The 26,995-nt window shown below is 35.0% G+C and overlaps 1 protein-coding gene across 1 annotated transcript in view; it reads right to left on the bottom strand.

The window, feature by feature from the left end:
• The window catches only part of sorcs3a (sortilin related VPS10 domain containing receptor 3a), a 140,335-nt gene that overhangs the window by 53,380 nt on the left and 59,960 nt on the right, over window positions 1–26,995 (bottom strand). The window contains exon 5 of the mRNA XM_088915789.1: window positions 6,610–6,683. Within this exon, the coding sequence (XP_088771915.1) occupies window positions 6,610–6,683 (74 nt within the window). The remainder of the gene's footprint in view (window positions 1–6,609; window positions 6,684–26,995) is intronic.

Raw genomic sequence — 26,995 nt, 5'->3', positions numbered from 1 at the left:
AGGCAACCCTAATTCTTGAGTGCTGGGCTCTTGCAAAGTTCAGAGGTAATAATGAACTTGATTAGTTAAATTACTCTAAGTCATTCAGGTTTGCGATGGAATGAAAAACAGAGCTCTAATACCCTGCTCTAATAATTGATACACCACTAACTCCTGTTTACTAGTGGAAGCAGGCTCCATGATGGTACTCCTATATGTGCAGCAACAAACTCTGTTCCAGCAGAAATAAGATTCAGCCAAACAATTGATTCATTCTATCCCAGTGATTGAAAGTAGAATAGGCGTTTTTCTTTTTCCTTTTTTATTAGGAATAATTAAATACAATATAGTTATTAATAATGATATTCTATTAGGACAAGCCTGATTTTATTGTTATGTCAAAGGGATTGCTGCACTGGCTGTCTGTCATTTGCAAGTTCAGTGAAACATTTTTTTTATCAGTACTGTACAGCTGAGAAACAAATTAGATTTCTTTTCCTATGGTGATTCAAGAGCTTGTAGATAGCAGTATCATAACAGTATAAAACAAAAATAATCATCATAAATTGAATGAAGAAACTGTAAGGTCTCTCTTGCAACAGACTTTCAAATCCATGCTGGACTGTGGGGAGCCTGCAAAGATCTGTGCTGAAAGATAGTGATATTGTACAGTTGTCCCCGAAGAACTCTACAATAAAGCAAATAATATAAAGGAAACCCATCGAATCAGCATGTAACCAGCATGTTTAGGTAATTATTAAAGACACCAAAAGTTAAATGGACAACATTATTAAAAAATAAACTAAATAGGAGTATATCACTTGTAGTACTGCAAAGAAAGAGACATTTTTTTCTAAGTCAAAGTCTAATTGAACCCTTATTCACACATATTCATAAAGTAAAAGGGAATATTAATCTCCCTGCTGCTTACATAACCGTCAATAACCTACCAAATATCTAGGTAATGTAAAATTATTTTAATTTAAATGACTTTTTGTACAGTATTCATTTTCATAGTGAATGGATATTTAAATTTGAATATATATGTATTCTAATGTGCATGCATATATTGTACATTACAATATGCATATTAACCAGGTTTCATCTAGTTGCAACTCTTCAAGATAGAGAACTGACTTAAAGATTTCTTATTCTGCCTTTTTGTGTCTGTAAATAAGTAATATTTGGAGAGAGAGAATGATATATGAGTTGATGGTAAATATACTCTGATAAGATGTTTAAACTGTTACCTTAATCATTAAACTTGTGGGCTACCATAAGACATCTAAACAGTATGTTTTTGCTAAAATGGAATATATATCATTGCAGGGAATTAATCATTCTAAAGCTAATAAACAAAGATCATTAGTTGGGAATCAGTAGTAGTAGGTATTGTGTAAGGGTCTGCTTGTAGCAGTTTTTAATACACCCATTATACACAGCAAATACTGTATGTCCTTTCATTCTAGACTAAATTGGATTTTCAGAGTAAGTGTTGAAAGAGTGGAGTGTTCTGCACTCTCTCTTTGAAGACTGTTTTGTCTTTAGCATAGACTGCTTCAAAACAGTGAAACATAAAGATGAGTACAAAAGTGGAAATAAGTAGAAGTGCATTTAAAACTGAGAATAAGAGGCACTTCTTTACACAAAGGTTTCTGAGTATTTACACCAAGAATATGAATCCACTTTACACTCAATTACAATGTTTTTGAAGCTGATACCCTGGCTTTCTACAAGAAATAGCTTGGTGAGATCCTCAGATCAATTAGCTACTGGAAAAAAAACAAATCAAGCAAACTCATTTTTGATAAATATCATTAAAACAATTATTAATTTCACTTCTGTTCAGTTTTCATAATTATTAATATTAACCTTTAGATTACTATAATTATAGATAAATTATAATTTTTTGAGGGTAAGTTACTGAATATTGAGAGTCCCTATTTAAAGTAATGGCTTGAAAATTGTCCTAAAGCATCCAATCACAGGGGAAACATACAGGTGAGAGATGTACAAGTCACAGAAAAATTACCGTTTAATGTAGTTTGGTCTGCTTCAGTTTAGAACTGTATTGATGATTGATCCAACAGATACAGCAAACAATGTAAATCCATCCTTATTGAATGTAATACGTACACTAGATATTTATGGGTTTAAACCACAGCATGGCAAATCATTTTGTATCATACATCTATTCATCATTTTGGAAGTGGAAAATACTCTTGTCCTACATACTGTATGACCACAGATCGGAGCACTGCTTATAGCTTTCTCATACTGTTCAATCAACAGATGGCTAGCAAAATCTGTGTTGGACAGTTTCTTAACCACTTGAATGGTGAAGAAAATACAACAAAATTTTCTTTGCTTTTTTTCAAAATGCAATACTAAATGGAACAAAATTTAATTTCATGTCGTTTTCTTTTATTTAATCTAATCTAAGGATGCAAATGAGGAGGCCACATAGTTTGTAGTTAAATGAATCTAAAATTTAATTTCATCAGTCACTTCTTGAAGGAGCCCAAGCTTAAGGCCCCAGTCACATGACATTTTCCATTATGTCCCCTTGTTGTTGTTTCACTCCTAACTCTAAAATAGTCCCTATTGCCTCTATCTATAACTGTTGGACCAAATCTCCTCTCAAACAGTTCTAGACTGAAAGGATTTAATTCTTCATTTGTATATGATAATCCTCAGTGTAGTTGTGTAAATTTACTGGCACGATTTTAATTATTACTCTATAATGTGTGAGTTTACCTTAGCTCTAAGGAATTAGTCAACATATAACAAGCAGTCTTCAAGCCAGCAGCCATGTCACCCTGCAACTTACAATTGGCAGCCCACTGAAGCTAAGCAGGTGTGAGCCTGGTCAGTACCTGGATGGGAGAGCTCCTGGGAAAAACTAAGGTTCCTGCTGGAAGAGGTGTTAGTGAGGCCAGCAGGGGGCACTCACGCTGCAGTCCATGTGGGTCTTAATGCCCCAGTATAGTGATGGGGACACTATACTGTAAACAAGCACGGTCTTTCGGATGAGACGTAAAACTGAGGTCCTGACTCTCTGTGGTCATTAAAAATCCCAGGGTGTTTCTCAAAAAGAGTAGGGGTGTAACCCCGGTGTCCTGGCCAAATTTCCTATGCCTCCTAATAATCCCCCTCTATGAATTGGCTACATTACTTTGTTCTCAGGCAGGCGGAGTGACGCTCCGGTTGGAGTATTCTCGGTCACATTTAATGGCAACGTCAGCTCAAAGATTTGGTTCAAACCACCAAATGGAGACAGGCGTGCCGACAAGCGGACCCTGCTGTTGCGGGATTAATGCTAGGATGAGAGAGAGATAACAAGCAGTCTTCACACAGATTCACAATACATGGAATAAATGTATCGATACATAAAATGTGTACATTAAAGCACTAGTTAGCACTGAGTCAGGTGTGTTGATGAAAGTCCAACCATATTGCTCTGCTAATCGTGTACAGTATATACGTGATGGTAGCTAGCTGGTCATGAGGTCCCGGCTGCAGACTAGACCTTTTCAGTTCAGAATTCAGAAGACAGTTTAAGCCCCAAAGCTTGGACAGCACTTGTGGCAGTAATTTGGTTATGTTATCAGCCAGCCAGTCAACAGAGAGAAGCAAAGTTAGAAGACATGTGCACCGCTTTTTAAGTGGAGAAAAGACAGTGGGTGATTGTTAAGAAGTCACCAAATGGAGTGGGTCTATATGCCCTAAAATTGCCTGGTTGGTTGGTCATCTTTTGGATGCTTGGCCACAACCTATGACCTGAAGACCAGCATGCATAGATACAGTATGCCTATGGCTCTCTGCCAGACATCCTAGCGCCTGGGATGAACATCCATAGTGGGAAGTGCTAATACTGGTTGGTGTCATTGTCCTGGAAGATGCTGCTTAAAAAGACAACCTCATCTCCCCTACATTCCAGCACATTCTTCTGAGGCTGGGACCACAACACTTAATTCTGTGTCTTATTAATAAGCATTGCAGCTACACCATGGACCATGTTATTGCTCATCTTTGAACTCTCACACTATAATGTGTTTTAGTGATATGGTTACCAGAACTAAACACAATATTCTAAATGTCTTACTTTTGCATTGTAAAGTTTGAGATTTTTTATGTGATTAAAGTGATTTAAGAGTTCACTACAAGACTTTCCTTGAATTTAAAAATAAAATAACCAATGCCTCATATGTATCCCCTTCATGTAAGAAATATTCTATATCATATCAAGAGACTTCCTCAGTAAAAATAGTTTTATGTAAACCATGAAACCATGAAACAGGTGGGACAATTAAAAATTCAATCCGATTCTGACAAACAAGATAACTTTGGATTTGTTGGAAGTTTCAGATCCAGTTTCTGCTTTTCTAGCTCTGGGGACTCAAAAGTAAACTAGGGATTGATACACTCAGACATGGAGCACTGAATCATATTGCCACATCATATACAACAGCTTGACATTACAGCCTGATAAAGACTTAACCTCTCACCAGGAAAGCTGTCAACAACTGTAATAGAAGCTTGAGGGGTCGATGGCCCTGGGGACCCTGGAAAAGCACCATGAATTCCTTTAGCATATGAAAAGCATATGACCAGAGTACACTGGCAAACACATTTATTGTATTGTCAATTAGAAACACACTTGCTATGCAGAGCTGAGTTACACCGAACAGCTTAATCCATTTTTATTGATTTGTCTTGTACACTGCTACTCTCTTTTCATTTGGACCACAAATGCATATCATAAATCTTTAATTTTTTTCTCAATAACTTTCTTGTATGAATAATGTAGAACACTAACCAGAGCTATGTCTACAGAATGCTGTTGAAGTGCAGTGTTTCAGAAACTAAACAAGACTGGAGGTAATTAATGAATATGGAAGACAGTCATACCTAAAATAACTGAGGAAGATTATTTCTTTCTTTCCTAGGCATACTGGAAAAACTAGTTATTTAATGATAGCCATGCTCAAACGACTGGTTAAATTATCTGCACATACAAATCATACACTCAAGCCTCACACAAAAAATTTCAGAAGCACCTCAGGAAATCATCAATGCATCTACACTACAATAAAGTGTCAGATGGCTAATTGATAAAGTGTTCGTTAGTTAGTCCCGGAGTCAATCTGTTTCCTTTCAACAGACTGACAAATCCCTTTCCTTCCCAAACAGAAAAAAAAAATCGAAATCCATATTGTTCTAACTACAGTAAGTTCTAGCTACACTTTTACTAAATATTTTCCGAAGTAGAAATGAGGATGGACTATTTCCAAACCACAAAATATTTAATCAATAATAACTGTTTAAATAGAACTCTTTCAGTCGCATACCTTTTCTTTGTCTTTAATTCCACCACTCTTTTCCCCAATGAGAAATTCTGCTATGTTCCACCTCGTTTATTTACCAACTGAATCTAATCATCCCAGTCTACACCTGTTCTAGGTATTGGGCTCTCAATCTCCATTTGACTCACTATTCTTGATTCACACAAGAGTCAAAATGGCTTCTTCCTGCGGAAGCCTCCCAGGGACATTCAGCTGTAGCGTCCAGTCAGGAATGTGGTTTCCATCACGGAAGCTTTTCAAAGTTCATTGTGATTATTTACCAATCTCTGTTTAGACATTCTGTTGACAAATGCTTACTACAGTTACACAGCAGAGTTGGGTGGAAATCCATGGGTTAAAAGTTCAGTATGTTTCCATACACACAGGATGTATACTGTATACACAGGGCATATGTTACAGTAGATTTTCAAAAGGCTTTTGCTAAAGTTCTTTTATAAATGTTTTTCCAAACGAGTGGATTGAGAATTTGGTTATGAAATACAAAATAAAGGGTGAATGCTCAAATTGGAGTGATGTACAGTAATTAGTGGAATACCAGAAATTTGTAGTAGTACCATTGCTCTTCTTAATTTCTAAGCATTATGTAGAATTGGTAATAAACTCATCATGTTTTCACATGATACCAAATTAGGAGTATTAGCAAACTGAATGGAAGAAATGCAATTCAGAAGGATTTAATTAATCTCAAGACTTGGCAAACACCTGGCTATGTGTTTAATGTGAACAAGTGCTCGGTTTTGCATGCAGGTACTGTAATAAACACCTTAACTATAAATACAAAACGGAAAACACTGAGCTAAAAATGCGACTCATGAAAAAAAATAGGTGACACAACACTTACATCTTCTAGAAAATGTGGGGAGCAATTTAAAAGGCAAACAAAAAGCCAGCATGCAGTATTTCTCAGAAATATTCTCTGTAATGTACTAAGCAATGCTGCAGAGTGTAACTGTAAAAGTTGGAACTCTGATGTTTTTACAGTGACATTTTTTCCTTGACACTAATACTTTTGTAACCCTGTGAGTGAAGAAAAAAAACATTATGCAAATCATATACTTGGTTTCCACGTGCTATGACACTCCCCATGACAGGTATAATGTACTGAAAATGGTTGGTATTTAGATTTCCTGTATAAACACTCAGAGAACATTTAAATTTGAAAAAGCAAGTAAACAGTTCAAAAGATCTGTTAAAATAAGGAAAGAATGAAAATGTGACCACCAACTCTATACAATACAACAATAATGCAATGCTTCAGACTCACCAGTAAAATCTGTTTGGAGTCACATGCTCATGAACCAGTTGCCATTTTCGTCCAAAGTCCAAAGAGCTGTACAACTGTTGAAAAAAAAAATAGGCCAAAATTGTTTTTATTGATAAACTCAAGTTTAAATACTGACCTTTCCAAACAATGCATTTTTTGTCTACTGGAAAATATATCTTATTTCAATACATAAAAATACAGAATGTATTGGGATTTACAGAATATACAGAATTGGTCTGGGATTTATTTATCTGAGTATTCTGTGTGCTGGATTAATAATGTGCATCTTGTGACAAAGGATCCCAGCTGGTCCTAGTTATGCCTTGGTTTCCCTACTCTAAATCTTCTTTTTCTCATATGCTATACTTTTGCTTCATTGAGCAGTCAGAATAAAAGCATACTGTAAGTAACAGAGGAAAGGTACTTGAAAGTATACTTTCACACAACCTAATGCTAAACTAGGGTAAACTATATATTAATAGTCTTTACTCATGAATTATCATTGCATTTTAAATAAACCGGTCACTCTTTTTCCATACAAATGTATAACTTCTCTTTCCTAAAGTTAACGATCTCAGTGCCTGAAAATGACCCAGGTTGAAATTTGCTACTGACAGGTTTTGAAATTTGTACCTAATCCTTAAAGTTTGTTTAAAATTTACTGTACTTATTTTATGTCTGTTTTTAAACATCACAATCAAAACAAAGAGCAAGAAATTAATTTAAAGGAACTTAATGCTTAATGCTACAGTCCAACTCATTTTAATGTGGAATGGAAAGAAGAGGTCTCCATTATGAGGTACTGTCAGTGTCTCTGTTGTTAACCATAAGAAGTTCAGTGAGATTACAAATAAGAAGGGGATCACTCAGCCCATCAAGCTTGTTTGGTTGCTAGTGGCTAACAGCTAGGATCTCATTCAGCTGTTTCTTGAAAGAAGCCAGGGAATCAGCTTCAGCAACAATAAGCTTGTTTCAAACTCGGACAACAATTTGTGTAAAAAAGTGTTTCTTGCTCTCAGTTATAAATGAACACCCCTACAGTTTCAAATTGTGTTCTTGGCTCTGGTTCATGTTTTTTGGATGTTAACCAGTATTAAGCATCTTATACGGTACAAAATACAAATGTTACAGGTCTACATTTTAAAGTTTTCATAAGATTATCTGTGTAATACAGTTATAAGATTATACTTACGATATCTCAAAGATAAACAAAATAGCAGAAATACATAATGATAGTTTCAAAACAGAAGTTTAAAAATATAACAATTAAGAGCATAATAAAATCTAATAACCAATGAAACACTACTAAATAGCGACTCACTGTACGAACTCTTGTTTCCTCTCTTTAACGTTGATTAATTAGAATTTCAATCTTTGGAGTAAGATTAAACAGTGTGGTAACCTCAATTTAATTTTCTCTCAGCTTCATCCATTGGCCAATTTTACCAAACATCACAAAGGACAATTCATCCTCAGTAAGAGAGAAGTATGATGAACATTATATGCATGTTTAACCTGAAAATTAGGCAGATCATATGCATAAGTCTAAAAATGTAAGTAAAAGTTGTTTCACAGGACATGGATGAATGAAAAACAGTTTGGTATACAAATGAAGGTATATATAAATATATATAATTATTTATTTTAGATTTTTTATATTTTATATAGGTATATATAAATTAATTTCTTGGTCAGGAAAACACCTTACAGGAAATGAATGGAGACAAAAGCATTAACAACACAAATAGGTTCCAGATTGTTTGGAATTTAAATTTCCAGATAATTAGCCATGAATGGGACAGTTTTGTTGGAAGACATATTGTTGTTAGACTAGTTGTAAGTGGCTGCTACAGTGGTGTTTTCAACAGCTCAGGAGCAAAGTCTGACATAAAGGTCTAACAACAATGTTCATAAAAGCCCCACAGCCATTAGCTAGTCTGGCTTAATATAATTCTGAGAAAAAGACTGAGAACCTACAAGTTTGGTCTGTATTCTTGTACATTTTAGGCTTAAGATGAAATGAAATATTTTTTTAATTATAATTTATTTTCATTTTTTTTTTAAATAAAAATATTCGACAGTGGAGACTTTTCCTCAGCACAGTTTAGTATCTAAACATTTGGCAAAAGCCAAGCACAGCCTTTCAACAAAAGAACCCATCCCAACTATCAAGTATGGTGGTGTGAATACCACCATACAATTTTTGTAATTGTAAGCAAGATTGGTTAATTTAATTTAAAATAATTCATGACATTGCATTTAATATTCATAATAAAATTTGAACTCTAATTTGTTTATTCTCACTCTTACTAACCCTTTAACATGAAGTTCTTTATGAGTCAGAAATAGTATAAACATGCATTAAATGTTTTTAGATTTGTTTTTTAGTATTATATAGTTTAAATCTGTGGCTGCAAATATCAGAGGTACTATACAGTGTATTAAGAAATAATTTGTATGACGTTATACTGTAGGTATATAATTGATCTTAAGCTGATCCAGCTCACAGCTTGACCTAAATTATCACTTCTCATTAGGGTTATGGTTCATGCTACATCAGCTATTTCATTAGTAAAAAAAACAACAACACTATGCTCAGGAGAGAAAGTGATCTGCTTATGTATGCTTTAAAAATTGGAATACATTCTGCAAAACAATTTCCCTTTGAGGGACTCTGAAGACATGTAACATCAGATGTGGGAATAAAATTCATTTGTGCTCACCAGCCCAGCACAAGACAGCAGTAGAGTGTGTTCAAAACATTATAACCAACTCTCAGTGTACGCAGGCTTAGTCAAATTATATCTAAATATATAATACATTGATTTTCACAGGTGAAGTCATAAAATGTCAGTTTACCATCAAGGGAATCCTGTTTAAAATGAATGTCTTGTTTCCTTAAAAACATGTTAGACAGAAAAATTGTTGCAACGCCTGTGCCCTTGCTTGATGTTGAAGGTTGCTTAGCAACAAGCTAAAATTTTCCTTGTCTCTCATGTCTGTCACGAAAGTCTTGCAAGCAGGGTCAAAGCATCAGTACTTCAAATATCTTTGAGCGCCTTAACACTATAAGAATTGTATTGATCGACAAGTGGGTATTTTTCAGGTCTAGTTTTTGGTCATTCATAACACTCTACTTTCAATTACTTATTAGTTTGCTATTAATAGTTGAACAAAAAGAGAAATGTTATGTTCAATCCTAAATTGTGTGGATTTCCTGATATTTCCTGATATTGAGTTGTGAAAAAAGTTGGTGGTACATCTGTGTAACAGAGCTTTGTTTTTCTCATCCTAAAAAAAAAACTACACATGGATCTGCTCCATTAAGAATAGTGATGTAAAAATAATTTGGTATAACTTTATCTACACTACCATCTATGTACTCCATCAGAGGGAACCATGACAGATAGTGTCACTGGGTGAGCCTTAAACTTGCAGCTATTTGTCACCACTGTGACATCTTAAATCTAAAGTTCTTTGCTGTCACAAAAGAGAGCAGCATAGTTACTTGCAGCCTGACACCAATAAATCACAATCCAGGGAAGAACTCATGAGACACTCAGAATGTAAGGCAAAAGCAGAGAATCTACAAAAGGTTTTCAGGAGCCATTACAAACTGCTGACAAACTGTAGTACAGTGGCATAATACTGTATGTAGCTAAATTCATCATTCACTTTGCTCCTAAATGCTGCCTTATGTAGACATTAATGCTACATAGCAGTTTCATTTTAAGATGGAACAATTTATATTAAAAAAAGATTAACTACATCATGCTAATTGCAGTGTAACACATTTATAAACTTTTTTTTTTAAATGTCACTGCAAAAATGTTAATTTTTAAATGATAATGTCTAGTTAAGGCTGGATATAATTTAATGTACAGCGTCTAAAATTGTGTTTAGAGTCAGCCAGATTGATAGACAGAATAGGTCTAAAGTTCATTGAAGACAAAACTCACGTTATATGTCTATCATAACATAGTTGTTTGATCCTATTAAAAGACAATTATCTTTCTTTTGGCCAAGCTTGTACTCAAAGTGATTAGCGATTCCAATGATCTTTTTTCAAATTCAAATATTGATATCCATTCATACAGCTGGGTTTACTAGAGCAATATGGGTAAATTGCCTTGCTTAATGGTAAGGAGCTGTGTGGCACCTTGTGATTTGAACACACAACTCTAATGTCCTAAGCACTATTCCACACTGCCACCCCAGCACTTAACCTTCTTATGCTTATGGTCATTCACAGGTCCTGCCTCTCAAGCAAGCTATATAGTAAAAGCAAGCCAATCTTGGACAAATAGAACAAAAGCATTCTGAGGAATGACATACTGTATGAAGTTCCCAACCAGCTTTGAAGTATTAGCAATTTTGGGTTCACATTAACTGACTTATTCATGCCATCCTAATTATGTGTCACTAACAGTGCAAGCTTCTCAACATTTGCTTTCAATCTTCTAGGCATAAAGCATGTCATATTCAATATTAATAAGCTTTTAGAAAATCAATATGTCCATTATGAAAATTACATTAATTTAGCCTCTGTTAGAAGAAAAGCTGACATCCTGCTCACTTCTATTATCCTTTGAAAGAAAAAAAATAGGAAAATTATTCCACGGTATGCATTCCAATAATGTAGGCAATCCCTGCTGAGACAATATAGAGAAGCAGAAGTAGTTAAGAATCATTTTCCTCAAATAAACATACCAGTATTTAATTGGCTCCAAATCAGCAAATTATGTGTATGACTACTTTGCAGATGGTTGATAAAGTTTGCTTACAACAATTTAGATTCCATCTACTTTAGTTATATTTCTTTGCACAGTGGGAAAGTATTTTTTTTTCTGAATTTTTTATCTGGACACTCTCATAACTGAATTGATGCAGAAACATGAACCCATTCATACAGCACAATTTGTTTAGAATCAATTTAAAAACAGTTTGATTTAAAGGTTATCAAATCAGTCTTACATTGTATCTCAGAAACAATTTGGTTTAATAAATGTTTTTTTTTTCCTGAATGAAAAGTTCTATCAAATTATTTTTTAGATTTGGTTTCATATCCCCAGTCCCTTTCTAACAAAATCTGGTCACAGAACATTAGATATTAAAGTTTTAGGTATCGAGTTTTTTTTTTTTCAAGTTTTATTAGACAGCACACAGTCAGAAAAATAAGAAAAGGGTAAATCAGTAAGTGTATGAGAACACTGTTGTCATTAAGTTCTGCTGTTTCTAAAAAAGGTAGTGGTTATCTGAGATCCAAATAAAAAAGGAATACACAATGGATTCTTCAAATCCAGTCTCTCCATTCCTCTTTTGCTGATTCCTTTGATTTACAGGTTGAATGCATACATCTGAGAGAATATTAACACAAATTTGCAAAATAACTTTTGCCAAATCAAAGTGCCAAATAATGTAATGATTGTGCTTAATGGAAAAGCACCTCTTCAAATGCTGGTTTATCCAAGGACAGTACATAAAATCCAAAGCAAAAATAATATTGTTTTCATTACTTGACAGTCAGACATTGGTTGAAATGCATTTGCAAACACGATAGGGTTAACATTGCATTCAACCACATTCATTAAGGCCATACCAATCACAACCAATCATCATCCATTCAGTTTAAGCTCACCTACTGTATCTATGATCTTCTTATGCAATTTAAAACTGTCACCTTCAAAGGTCAAGAAACTCCTGAACTGGTGAGTTTACAAATATCCAAGAATTACAGTCATTTTAAAAAAAATTACACCATTTTGAGAGATTTATGCAGTATGCCTGAAGCCTCAACTACAATACAGTATGTACTGTATCTCTACCAAAGCTTGCTTTATTGAAGTGGATGAATGTATGGTTCACTAATAAGATAAATCTATTAGTTTTGACATTTCCTCACACATGATCCCACTAGCATCTGGAGCCATGAATACGAAGAATTTTTCTCAGCAGCACACTTTCCAACAGGTGTTGATTATTTTTGATTGCTTTTAATTAGGCATTCAGTATTTTACTGGGTTAGATTCCACTCTTTTTTTCCTGTTTTCAGAGCTGATGCAAGATGTTCTGAAATCAGAAGTGAAAAAGTGTGTTTTAAAGTTCAACATCTTTTTAGAAGCCATCAATTATTTGTCCCAAAATTAAAAACGTCCAGTTTCCTACACAGACAGGTTCATTGGCCATGTCTCTGAACCATAAAGTAGTACAGGGAGGATGTACACAGAAGCAGATTTTGTTGGTGTTGTGATACTGGATTGCTAGATGTATCTGTCAAGCTGTTTTATGTACTCAAAAGAAACTAATATTCGTCTCTTAATTTCTGGTCACTGACCCTCCACTGCACACAAAAGCTGACAGAAATCTGCCATTCTTACAAACAGATATGACAAAGGAAAAAAACCATTCACTTTCAAATTGTGTTTTTGGAAATTCATAATTGACTCAAACATTCAGTGCCTCACATTCCAGTGAAATTCCCCAACGACACATTTTATAGTCATCAGCTATTGTAATGTGGTAATGACACATTATACTTGCATATAACCAGCTGAGAGACTTTCAATGCATCAAACAACTTTGACATGATTTCATTATTTGACGTGTTCCTTTCCTGTAACCCTCTTTTTTGTCATCCCCAATGCTGAAATACTGATGAATGAAGTTGGACATGTTGCACAACAACTAAGAAATTATAATTACATTAAATCTACAGCGCTTGTAACTAAGCATGATTTTCTAGGTGTCCCAAACCATTACTGTAATTTACCTTTTATTGCCACTAATGAATTTACCAATAAATTGCTGATATGTTTATGCAGTCATAACAAATGGATTCTGCTGAGATGGCGTTAACTGAAGCAAATGGCATCAAAGTGTATTCTGAGATTTATTTGTTTGAAGCAATAAAAAGAGCACACTTTTGGCAAAAGCAATCCTATAGAGAAAAACATTACACTAATGTCTAAGCAAATGCACCATCTGGACAGCTTGAACAACCCATTCAATATATAGGTAGAAAGGGTCCATAAAGTGGAAGTTTTCCCTATTATCAGCTGTTAGATATTTCTAGTTCATATTAAAATAATTTGTCTTTTCTATGTCCATATTTTATTTGATCCTTAATGAATTATATTTGAATGAATTTCATTATAATATGAAGGACTTCAAACAAATTATGGTTAATGTATTCAAACAGCATCATTGACTTATTTGGAGTAGCCACCTTGTTATCCCCTGCTACTTAATTAAACTGCTGTAACCTTGATCTTTCTCAATGCTAACTTACTATATCCAGCCCCTGTAGTGTTGAAGCAGATATCCTAAAGAGAATATTTGGAGCACATGTAATTTATAATTATGTAAGTGATAACCGAACAAAATGCCAAGGCTAGGAATTCCATCTGGTAGGCCTTATCAGCCTCCTCCCATATGGAGTAGAGCTGTCTTTCTATTCACTCAAAATCACATTGTACTCAATAGAATTTTTTTTTCAGTGCAACAGGCAAACAGGACTGCTTAACAATAGTTTTACAACTCTTACCGTCTAACAGTTTATGTGTATCTAGCACTTGTAAACTAAAAGTGCTTAAAGGGTGAGTCAAGGCCCACGAGTTGAAGTTAGGCCATGCATCAAGTATGGAAAAAATACATCTAAAAAGACATATGGCACAATCCTTCAAATACAGACCTTGGTATAGAACATGGTAATTCAGGATCTATTTTTAGCCTGTAGCTGAAGGTGAGAGGGAGGTGCAGGTGTGTTCTGGGGCTATTAGCAGAAAACTAGAGGGGTGCTACTTGAAGGTCACTGGGTAATAAGCAGCAAAGCCATGACTTTAGGGAAATGGGTATATTCAGTGGTCACCACATTACATTACAAGATATCACTATTCTGGGATATTAGCGAATATCATATGCATTCCCATGCTTAAAGGAAATCCATGTACTGATAAAAAATTAGCCTTAAACAGACAAGTGAACCTGTATCAAGTATTCAAAATCCAGTGGGACCTAACCAATAATAAGACTCTGGGAGATGAGGATGGTCAACAGCAAAAGATGGTGACCAGGGGACCTAGAGAAACCACTAGACTTTAAAACTAGTCCTATTACAGTCCTAAATTGTGGCAAAGAATCCAACTGAAGCAAACGATAAAGACAGTCATGGTCCAAGACTGGGAACAAAAACCTCATGGCTATGAATTATTTCCAAGTGACCTGAAGTTTATATGCTCCTGGATCAAATGACCTTATAGATACAGTACTTTCATAAACACATACAAAAGCTGACAAACAAGCACAGGAACATCACAGGAATTACACAGGATTAATGCAATAAATGCCTTAGCTCATACTTAAGTAATTTATGCAGATTCTGCCATTAGCTCAATGCTGTCTCTCACAGGAGCTCTTTATCAGCAAATAAGCTCAGATCCAGTGAGCATTATTTTTTCAGAGTAGTCCTGGAGATAAATCCAAGGGGTAAGCAGGCATCACGGTTGACTCTGTGTATGTATCATCATCCTTAGCATTCTAAATAAATAAGGAAAGGTCATTACAAACTATTACAGTAAGGAAGTTGATTGGCAATGCTACTCTATTGAGACCAGGCTGAGCTCCAGCAGAATTATCTTCTAAAGTAGTCATCAACATTTTATATATATATGGATATATGGTGAAGGGCCTAGACTGGCAGCCCTGCAGGCAAGCTTCTTCGTCCAAAGAATCTGGCTGCCTGGTCAAGTATTAACTGGTTGCTACAGTACGTGCACCCATGGCCCTGAAACAGAGGGTGCATACTGTATCTCACAACGCCTGAATTTTGATGCATTCAGGTTAAGGCAGGGGAGAAATTCAAAGAAAAAAAAACTGCATATAAATAATTTCATACATATTGGCCTGAAATAGAGCTACTGTATAAGATCTATTTATTTCTTATGTTTTGCATGTTGTTACCACTTGCCTGAACTGAACTGGGTCCTGTGTAAAGGTTGTCTTTTCAATCAATCAAGAGTTCTCTCAATACAGACACAGAATTCTATCTCCTCAAAGACTGCTTTTCCTATGCCACAGTTAAAGTGACTTCTACTACAGTACCTTGCATAGAACAAAAAACCTCAAATCAAATAATGATAGCATCTACTTAACCCCTTTGATAAAAGAAATAAAGGAGTGTTTTGGCAGTCCAACAACAGATTATTTTACCTAAAAAAACTGAACAGGAAAATATTGTCTTGTAATAAATCGTAATTGTAATTGTCTTGTAAATATTATATTCTTGTAATAGAGGTAGTGTAATGCAACACTAGCAGGGGCTTGTAAAATTCCTACTGAATATTTATCAAATCTAATACTCTTCATATCACTTTTTTTTTCCTGTTTAATGTTCTGCCTATAGTTGTAGGCTCATGTGAACAGGATGATAGTTAATGACATTTCAATCTTTTAACTGCTTTTTTCATTAAATCTGTTTCAGATACAAATCTACTCTACAGTATATGCTTACACAGCTGTATAATTTATTTTTTAAAAGTGGAACTATTCATTTTATCAAGCCTAGCAAAGTATAATACATGAGTCTACATGTGTTCAGTGGAATTTTACTTGTATCCTCTCAATGTGGTTTCCCTTCCTTAAACAATTTTTACTGTTGTAAGTACACACTTCTAAGATATTCTTACTGTGAAACCTGCACAGAGGCAAGAAAGATCCAGAAAGGTAGCACTCAATGCCATATGTGAGAAACAGCTTTCATATCTCATCTGTGACATATGTGTATTAGCTTGTACAACACCAAAGCCAAAATATGTACAAAATTTATATGATTTTAATAAGAGTACCTAGATATACAGTCTCACCCATGAGTATCTGCAACTATATTCTGGTTTGTTACTACAATTTGTACTTTAAAACCACATAATACAGCTTATACGGTTGTACATAGGCACTGTACATAGTCAGTTCACAAGGGCTCAAGAAAAAATCCATACATACACATTTGATATCCTGTTTTCAATACAAAGTTCCCACCAATGCTCAAAAAGTTCCCTTAGTCAACTGTGACATGTAAACAAAATAGGACTCTCAACTGGCTATGAGTATGGAACCAAAAGATCACATTTTATTTTGATTATTGGCACAAGACAATCTGTAGCTGCTGTTCTGCAAGAAAATATTCCACTGTTAAGGACCATCATAAACCATGTGATCAATTAAGCTAATAATCTAACCTTATGCATATACTGTACTGTAGCTTAAAATTCTCTTCTTCAACACTTTTGTACTTTTCACATACAATACTTACAGAGAACTTGTGAAAGGGTGCCTGAACCAATTTTTATTCTGTCACAAACATAAAATGACTTAATCAATGAATGATTGAATCCAATACTTCCACAAGACGCATAACCTATTTGAATTTGCAGTATTCTACATTATGTGATCATATGGAGGTATTTCACATAAATACCTGTTGAAAAGTAATTCTCATAGTATGAACTCATGTATATTGTAATTCCGTTATATTCTAGCCTGCGTGTAATTGCACTTAAACAAGATTCTAAGTTATCTAAAATTGCAGTTACTGTAGGTAAAAGATATTATTTCAATAAAATTTGTGAAAAAATGGGAAATAGAGGTCTTTTAACCATCAGTGGTTTGAGGGTTTTGCATATTTTCCTCACAAAGTTATTGATATTTGAACTATTTCGTGTAAAAAATAAATAGGTACATAAATGAAAAAGTGAAGGCTGTGAAAAAAAGCACAAACCACCCTAAAAAAAATGCAAGAAGGTGATGGTTGCATTGTCTTCAGTGGGGTGTACAGGGGTTGGGCCGCACCCCTTTAACAGTGGGTATGGAAAGTCACCACCCCCTTTCAAAATCTGTACCTTTTGTTGTATGACACTTTGAAAATAGGAACAAATTAAATTTGTTTTGTTCCATTTTTATTTACACACGGTAACCCACATTAGCATACATTGAAAATAAAATTCTAAAACATTCTGAAAATTAATATTACAACAGTAAAATATCTTATTTGGATAAGTGAACACCCTCCTTACAATTGCATTTGTAAACTTGCTCAGGTATAACCAATCACCTTACATATCACACAACAAACTAATTGGCTCCCACCTGTGATCAATTGTGGTGATTTTGATAAGTTCAGAATAAAAGCAGCTGTTTCTAGAGGATTCCACTGCTTGGAAAAATCCACTATGGATGGAAAGGTGCTTTCAAAAGAACTTTGAGATAAAGTTGTGGAAAGCCACAAGTCAGGAGATGGGTATAAAAAGATTTCAAAGGCTTTAAGTATCCCATGGCGTACAGTCAAGACCATCATTAAGCAGTGGAAGGCGTATAGCACCACCCAAACCTTGCCTAGATCAGGCCATCCCTCCTAACTGGTTGACCGAGCAAGAAGGAGACTGATCAGAGAGGCTACCAAGAGCCAATGGCAACTTTGAACGAGCTACAGGCCTTTATAGCAAAGACTGGTCATTGTGTGCATGTGACAACAATATCACAAGCGCTCCACAAATCTGGCCTGTATAGGAGGGTGGCAAGAAAAAAGCCACTCCTTAAAAAAAGCCACATGAAGTCTCATTTATATTTTGCTAAAAAGCACATTAAAGATTCTGTGGCTAAGTGGTAAAAGGTGCTATGGTCAGAAGAGACCACAATCAAACTTTTTGGCCAGAATGCAAAATGGTACGTCTGGTGAAAACCCAATACATCTAACCATTCAAAGAACACCATTCCTACAGTACATCAAAGCACGGTGGTGGCAGCATACTGTTGTGGGGGTGTTTCTCTTCAGCTGGGACTGGGGCACTTGTCAGGACAGAAGGGAAGATTGATGGTGTAAAATACAGGCAAAATCTTGAAGAAAACCTGCAGTCCTCATCCAGGAAGTTGAAAATGGGAAGATGGTTCACCTTTCAACATGGCAATGACCCAAATCAGCTGTACAGTGGCTGCAGGACAGGAAGGTGAATGTCCTTGAGTGGCCTAGTCACCTAAATCCTAAATCCCATTGATGGAATGACTTGAAGAGGGTAGTTCATCAACGATCACCACGCAGTTTGACTGAGCTTGAACAATTCTGTAAAGAGGAATGGGCAAATATTCCTCCCTCTAGGTGTGTAAAGTTGGTAGAGATGTATCCAAACAAACTCAAGGCTGTAATTTGATCAAAAGTTGCTTCCACCAAGTATTAACTCGGAGAGGTGTTCTCTTATCCAGCCCAGCTATTCTACTTTTTTATTTTAATTATTTTTCAGAAATTTTGCTTTCTTTTTCAACTTGGATGTTGTAAGGTACAATTTGTAAATAAAAATGGGAAAGGTCTGATTTTATGTGTCTTCTTTTTGGGGGTGGTGACTTTTTTATACCCCCCATAATCCTTGATGTGAGAAGAAGCACAAACCACAAGCTCTTTCTTCTGTAAAGCCAGCTGCTGTATATGGCTTTGGAGCAGTTCTCAACCATCTGGCTCCTTGGTATGAGTGCATGTGTGCTGTTCCACAAATCGGGAAATACTGAAGGGTTTTTAACCCCAGTTTTTTCAACTCAGTGGCCTGTAGAAATGTGATGAATTTTAATAAATACGCTTTTCTCAGTTTAATATCGGATATATAGTATCCCCAATACAAATGTTCATGCACAATAATGTGAAATGCTACCATGAGTTGGGCAGCTTCTAATCAATCGTGATGCATCTACAGTAGTTAGGGATTCTCGATAGCTGTATGGCAACAGTTATAAAACACAATTCTGTTTAATAAAAATTAGCAAAATAATGAAACAATACTATATCTTCAATATTCAATGTTAAGATTGTTGCAGTTGTAATTTCTGTGTTAATTTATTGTATTTTATGTAATGATATAATTGCTTACAGATTATTTTAAGTTATAATTAGTTAATGTTCCTGCAATTATATCTTGTGAATTTCAGTGTGGAACAAATCTAGTTTATTATATACAGTATTCTATCTTTATGTAATTTATAATTTTTAGAATACAATTAATTCTCTCTTTTCTATGCATACTGTATGTGCTACTCATTAAATTATTGATTGGAAGAGGTTTGAGACAGGAGTTATAACTGTGTAGGAGCAAATTAAGGTTAATTCCATGTTGAAAATGAAAAAGAAAAAACAGGATTATAGATTTTTTTTCTATTGCTATATGAGTGGACTTAGAAGGCTGTGCAAGGTTCGAAAGCTGGCATACCAACATGAGATGTCCTTTTTGAATAGTGCAGATATAAACGAATGGTACATCTAACTGCAAAAAGTACCAGGTAGGTTTAGAAAAGGTTTAGGTACCAGTTAGCTTATACACATTTTTACATTATAAAATAATCACTCTCCACCATAACAGGGTCAATGAGGACACACAACAATTTTCCAAACTGCTTGTATTTGATTTTCGAGCAGGGAAGATAACCTGAACTGTTAACAAAATACATGTTAATTGGCGTCCAACTCAGAACCCAGGGACCTATGTACCAGATCGGAACCTGTATCTAAATATCAGAAGCTGAATACCTGGAGAAGATCCTAGAGCATCGGAATTCATTGCTGAACTGTGCTAAGTGCAGCTCAAAACTGCATTCTGCTGAATGGCTACAGACTTAGTGCACAGTACACACAAGCTCATCAAAACTCTTAAAAGGATCAATAATAAAATGCAAAGATTAGGCGTTCTGAGCACATCGGTTAGAGGATTAAATTATCGATATGGAGAATTAAATGAATGTTAACCCCTCACCTCTTAAAGCAATGTCACAAATTTGTAATCAGGAGTCTGAGAATTGATGCAATGAAAACTCAACCCTGTAGTTTGCCTTTGGGATTTTCTTCTTGCAATACTTTGAGAAGAAAGCCCCCCAGCTATTTCTCTCTAAACAGGGAGTTTAACCATTCTCAGGTAGACAGAAATCCATAGGTAATGGCAATATTCTCAGGTTGACTGAAATCCATAGCTCATACCAACACACAGAGCCATCAGATTATTTTAATTGCTGCAAAACTATCTTTCTTTAAATACTGAAATCTGAGACATGTTTAATTTATATGTAAATATCAACTGAACCCAATCTTTTTTCTTTTAAAAGAAAATCCATTAGCACCACAGGCTGTTTGTTTTTCAAACACCATGTGCCATTTTACATTTTAATTCTTTCTCTTTAATTATTATTCTCAGTTGGAGTACTGTAGTCTTTGCTGTTGGGTGTTAAATTTATCTAGAGATTTAATAAATGTGCATTAGATATTAAAGGCTGGTATCACAATTCAAGTTGTCCACAGTGTTCTATTTTTAGGTACAGGAGACATTTCAAGCATTGTTCAAATTCAGAGCAAACTGAAGTAAACAAATAACCACCAAATGACAAACATACCACACTCCTTTTAAAAATTAGTACATGTACAGTACCTCTCTAGGTTGACAGGAGCTGACGTTAAGGACATTTCCAACCTTCTGATTTCAACTTTGATTTCAAATTGGAACATACTGTAAGAAAGGTTCCAGACAAGAGGAGGCCACTCAGCCCAAATATCTTTGTTGGTTACAAGAGCTTAAGTGACTCGACAATTTAATCCAGATATTTCTTGAAAATGGTTGGATAACTTATTCTAGACAGCCTCCCAACACTTTGTAAAACATGTAACACATGCCTCTTGTTCTCAGTAGAAGTCCATTTCTCTATAGTTTCAAGTCTGTTTTGCAATGTTGCTATTTTTAATTGCTGAACTATACTGAACAGTGCGCATTACCTTCTTTAAAAAAGACCAGAACTTCAGAGTTTGTTAAAATAGTGCTGCTGCCACCAGTACTGTATTTGCTCTACTGCTCAGAAAAAATGTTAGGACAGCACATTATATGAGCTTCTAATTACATATTTGGCATTAATTATTCTCCCCATAAAATGAATCAATGGTGCTTAATGTCTGGACTGAGACTAAAATGTTCTAATGCTCTTACTTAGTTATTTATATATATATTATTTTTTGTAATAAAAGAGTCTGTTGCTTATGAAGTACTTTGTTCATTTCAATGTTTGTTGTCTTTCTGTTTTCAACATCCTTGCGTTTTATTTGAAATTCAGATTAAAGTCATTACTAGTACAAATCTAGTCAGACAGCCCTGAGACGGGGTGGGATTTTCCCAGCTTGTGGCACAACTGCAACCTCTTTGACAGACCAGGCTCTTGGCAGCCTGCAGTTTGGTCAGTTGAGGCAGCTTCAGACCACCATCGAACATTAGCAAGTGTTCGTTAATTACATAAATGTACCCATTAAAATAACAAATGAATGATTAGTGGAGCTCAATTACTATTGATGACACTATTGATACACTGTTAATATATTTCAGGTATTCATGATTAAATACCACCTTTAATCTATAATATTTCTCTGAAATGCTAGAGTAGAACAACTGGAATTCAAAATGTTAATACAAGTAAAATGAATTTCACTTCTATGGATACAATAACTAAAGCTGTGTATGTTCAAAACATTGCAGTTATGGGCTCTTGAATTACACACAAGTACTGAAATGTAATGTTAAGTATTTTATCATGGAATCTCTGTAAAACACAAACATGAAGACCGCTTGGTAAGATAAGACCAATAGACATTAGATAGATGAGTTCTTCCAATGAGAGCCAGAAATGCCATCATTACAGAAAGATGGCAATCGGTCAGTGTAAACCTAAGTTACAATAGTGCCTATTATTGTGCTTACAAACTTCAGGTTAGAGGAAAATGACTAAAAAGTTTAGCTCTGTACTTCCAGGTTTTAAAATGCTTACACAAATTGACTGCATTTGAGCCTCTGTCGAAGGCACATCTCAGAGCTCCTGATCGGCATGTCCCAAATTAATGTCAGACCCAATAAACTAAAAGATGGGAAACGTAATTCAGGAAATCTGAATGCTTCTCTACGAACTAGAAAAGTTGCCACATCAGGCGTCCTATACAGCATGAGCCCTGTTAAATAAGACTGCAACAAAAGGCAAAAGATTTTTATTAAATTAAATGATGTTCCCAATGTTACTGCTCGCTCACGTAAGTTCTTCTATGAGGGACCAGATTAGATAAACAGTGGAAGTATGCGCACACAGACGATCACAGTTCAGAAGTAAACTTACAAGGTGTTAATATTATATGACTGAGGAAAGTTAATAAAGATCTTAATGAAAATAAAAGCCATCACCCCCTGGGTATATAGAATAGTACTGTACTGCCAGTACATAGATTGGACTGCTTAATGATTACGGTCTTACTTTCACCAGCAAAATTTATGTAGCTTCAGACAGGTCTCAGTTTTTACGTGGAATGTGGTGTGCGGGGAGAAAAAATAAGTACTAGGGGGGGTGTAGGTAGGGTCTGGTAATAACTCAGTTGTTTGTAAAATAAATCTTTGCTCTTTTTATGATTTATACTTTGCAAAGCATGTAAAATTTCTACCACTTTGATCACTAATATAACTATAGTATCATAGACACCTGTTCACAATAATACCCTATTAACTGAAATTACATGCAAACTTCATTGAAGTTTATTACAAACTGTAATCCATCTCTGATTACTACTTTTTTAAATGGTTATAGGGCCAGATGTTTCCTTCTCTATACAAAAGTCAGTTTCATTATCTTAAATGTATTTTTATAACAATTCATATAAAATGTATTGTGAAATACTATCTTATTATAGCATCAGTGACATGTGAATCAGATTTAATGCATGCATATCAGAATTATACCTTTCTGCCTGACTTCCATCCTACATTCAGGTAGCTTCCCTCTGTCATATTTAATTCTTCAAATTATTGAAACTCTTTCAAATAGATACATATCAATGGAGTATGACCTTTCCAATCCATTCTTTGAATCAAATTAGTCTTCCTGATCTCTTATTCTATAATGTTAAATATTCTCGTGAAGTAATGCTTCAGTTTTCAAGTTTTTTGATTACTAAGGCAACTTACCAAATGGTCTATCCCATGAAAGAATTAGGTTGAGCTTCTGGACTGGGAACAGAGTCAATATGGCCAATGACAAAAAACACAATCGTAAAGGTTCAAAACATATTTATCCCTAAAACAAATAAATCTAAGTCACAGAAAAAAATGGACAAAATGTTTTAGGGGCTAATGGTTTAAAACTGGTGATATGGTGGCACAGTGGTTAGTTTTTCTGCCTCTCAACACTGGGCATTGGGTTTAATTCCTGAGGTGCTGTCTGTGTGGAATTTGTATGCTCTCCCCATGTTTGCATGGGTTCGTAGTCCAAGGATATAGTGATACAGTATCTTAACTGGAGTCCATGAAAGGTGGCGTCTAGCTCTGGTGTGAGTGTGTACATGTTTGCGCATGTGTGTGTGTCCATGTTATATCCTGCCTTGTGTCTGTTGCTTGCTAGAATGGGCACTGGCTCCCTGTACTAGATAAAGCAGTTAGAAAATGGATGGATGTATCAACGAGCAACGGGCTTGACAAAGTCAATGTGGCCCCTACTGTTATTGTATGTACTGTGGTAGCAGTACTAACCAAAGTGGCTGTTGTGGAATAATACTGAAACACAAGAATCTATATTTTCTGACTATGATTATATTCTAGATTATGCATGTTTTATTCTTATTTGCAGCAAAACTAATGATCTAAGTTAAAAAATACACATACATTAACTTACTTTTTTCTAATAAAAATGAATTTGTTGAAAATGTTTTCACAGTCTATCAAAATGCTACCACTGAATTTAAGTATCAGAAATAATGTTAATGTTGAAGCGCACCAATAATTTGCATATCACTTACTGTAAATTACTGTAAAACTCAATGTAAATTGAATTGTTTTAAAATTCTAACTTGACCAAAGACCAAAATCTTACCGTGACATTTTGCCAGGACTTTTTTAAATCTTTGTGTCCAGAGTTATGACGGTGTAAAGCTGAAAACAGTCTTAATTCCACTTGTTGCACATAAATAAGTTAACTTGTAATTATGAAGAGCTTGTATGCCACATAAACAAAGTGGATTTTGTTTGAAAGGCAGTTAGGTTTTTCCTGTTTTAACATAAGACAAAAGCCTCTTTAATGTTTCTTGGAGAAGGTCATTCATAAACCCATTAATGCTATGTGATTTTTCCAAGGTTCACGTGGCAAAGTATTTATAACCCATTACTGCAAATTGACACAGAAATAATAATAGCCTTTCAGATTTTAATCTCCTTTTACTTCTGATAGTATAATCTATATTCATTTAAATGCCTTTCCCTGCTGACTTCCATGCCTAAGGGATCCCATTAAAAAAGGGAGTTGTTAGCATTACAATAGGCTATCTGAATTTTTAACTAAATTAGCACATGATAGAACGTTAAGACCTTAAACTCATACAATGGACAAGTTTTATGTAACAATCAAAAGTAACTCTTTAATATTTTATCACAGTTGACACTTGCAGACACTTGCACTTGCAGAAGAAAATGAAGATCAGGAAAACAGCATTGAGTAGGCTTGCCATTTTTTTCACATCCATTATCTTAAAAAAAACAAACAAGAGAAAGAAACAATTTCGAAAGAGTCATGATATACAGATACAAATTTGAACTGCTATATGTGGGACTGGCAATCTGACAAGTTATAAATGCTCCTGTCTCAAAGACCCTAGGGTCAATGAAACTGATGAAATTGATATAAACAATGAGATGATTTAATACTATGACTATACACCTGAAGGAAAAAAGACTGTGGTTTATTTATTTGTGCGTGGAGAAATAAAAAGGCCTATTGGCTATTGTGCTGCAGCTTACGTATCAATAGTTTGGCATAATGGTTAATGCTCTAGGTTTGGGTTTCTAATTGTGAAGTTGTGGGTTCCAGTCTCCACTATGGCATCCCCTGGTGTACCCTTGGGAACAGGACTTTCCCACCATCATTTTAACTCACCCAACTATACAATGGAGTACCAGCAATAGTTTGGAACATCCCTGAGATGGCCTGACTTCTTAACCAGATGGTAGCCATGTACTCTCTGTCTGACAATGAAAACTGGAATTAACTCTGGTCATTTGAACCTCTAGCTCAAGTGTGGACACTGTGTAAGTGTAAGTCTAGGCATGTGTAAGTCTCTAATGGCTGATAACAATGGAAGTATTATTTTCTCAGACCAAGGTATTTATATAGTATTAGAAGCCAATTAACCACCCCTGGATACACTATACTATACAACTCATAAGGAGTGTTTTTCAACCCAGATGTTTAAAATTAGATACCCAATGTCATTTTCTCTGTTTAGTCTGAAATAAGAGTAGAATGTACCTTTTTTAATTTTTTTAACTTTTTTTAATGCGGCAATAATAACCCTGACAGACATTGTGCAGCACAATAAAGAAAAGATTCACAATTTAACATACTGGACACATACGTTAGGTGCCAAAATAATAAGGTCTGCTTTCATGTGAAATATAAAAAAACAAATATGCAACTGACTGGTCCACACACAGAAATGCCAGTCAGCAACTAGAAGGACAAAGGCTAACTGACATCTCTCACCTTTTTATGGCTTCTGCTTTCCAACATAAGCAAAAAGGTTATGCTGGAGACGAAATGCCAAAGCCTTGGGATGTATTTCTTTGTTGGTCATCCTGAAGTATTCAACAGTTTCAGCAGACAGATGGTATTAAAGCAAATGGGGCAAATGCCAATCAAATCTAAATAAATAGAAGTAAGGAATTTTAACTTACTTTTAAAGGCCAGTTTGGAAGTTGCTGATCCATACAGTAGCAGAAAAGGGGAAAAATCTCCCATACTAACATTTGAGTTTAAATCTATATCTATCCATATCTATACTTGCTATCTTCTACTGTAGCTATAACTGCTGTCAAGTACAAACCGTGAATATTAACATTGTATTTCAAGCTACATGTGCTAAATGTTGAAAATAAAAAGAAATGCAGTATACATGTTCACAAGATACAAATGATATTAAATGGAGTGGCTAGTGCTATAATTATAACCCGATATAATACAAATTTCATTATAGCAAAGTAAACATGCACAATAATGACGATGACCACCCAAATGTACTGAATGAAATTACATACAAAGGGTATGCAAAGAAAATGTATTTTTAGTTATTTCACTGAGCTGTTTTGCTCAGTTCCTATACAATATTTTCATTTTTTTGTTAAAAAAACACATTGCTGTGTCAATCTATTCATTCCTCCATCTACCATTTGGACTTCAATGTTGCAACCAAACCTACAATTATATTACAGATCCAATCCATCTGTTTTCTGTCTGCTCTCTCCCTGCCCAGAGTCACTTCCCAGCATCCATAATTCCTCTTTGATTTCAGTTCCATTCTTTTATG

This window comes from Atractosteus spatula, chromosome 5, assembly GCF_055471065.1.
Source record: "Atractosteus spatula isolate fAtrSpa1 chromosome 5, fAtrSpa1.hap1, whole genome shotgun sequence".
Taxonomy (NCBI): Eukaryota; Metazoa; Chordata; class Actinopteri; order Semionotiformes; family Lepisosteidae; genus Atractosteus; species Atractosteus spatula.
This window is presented reverse-complemented; position numbering and strand designations above follow the sequence as displayed.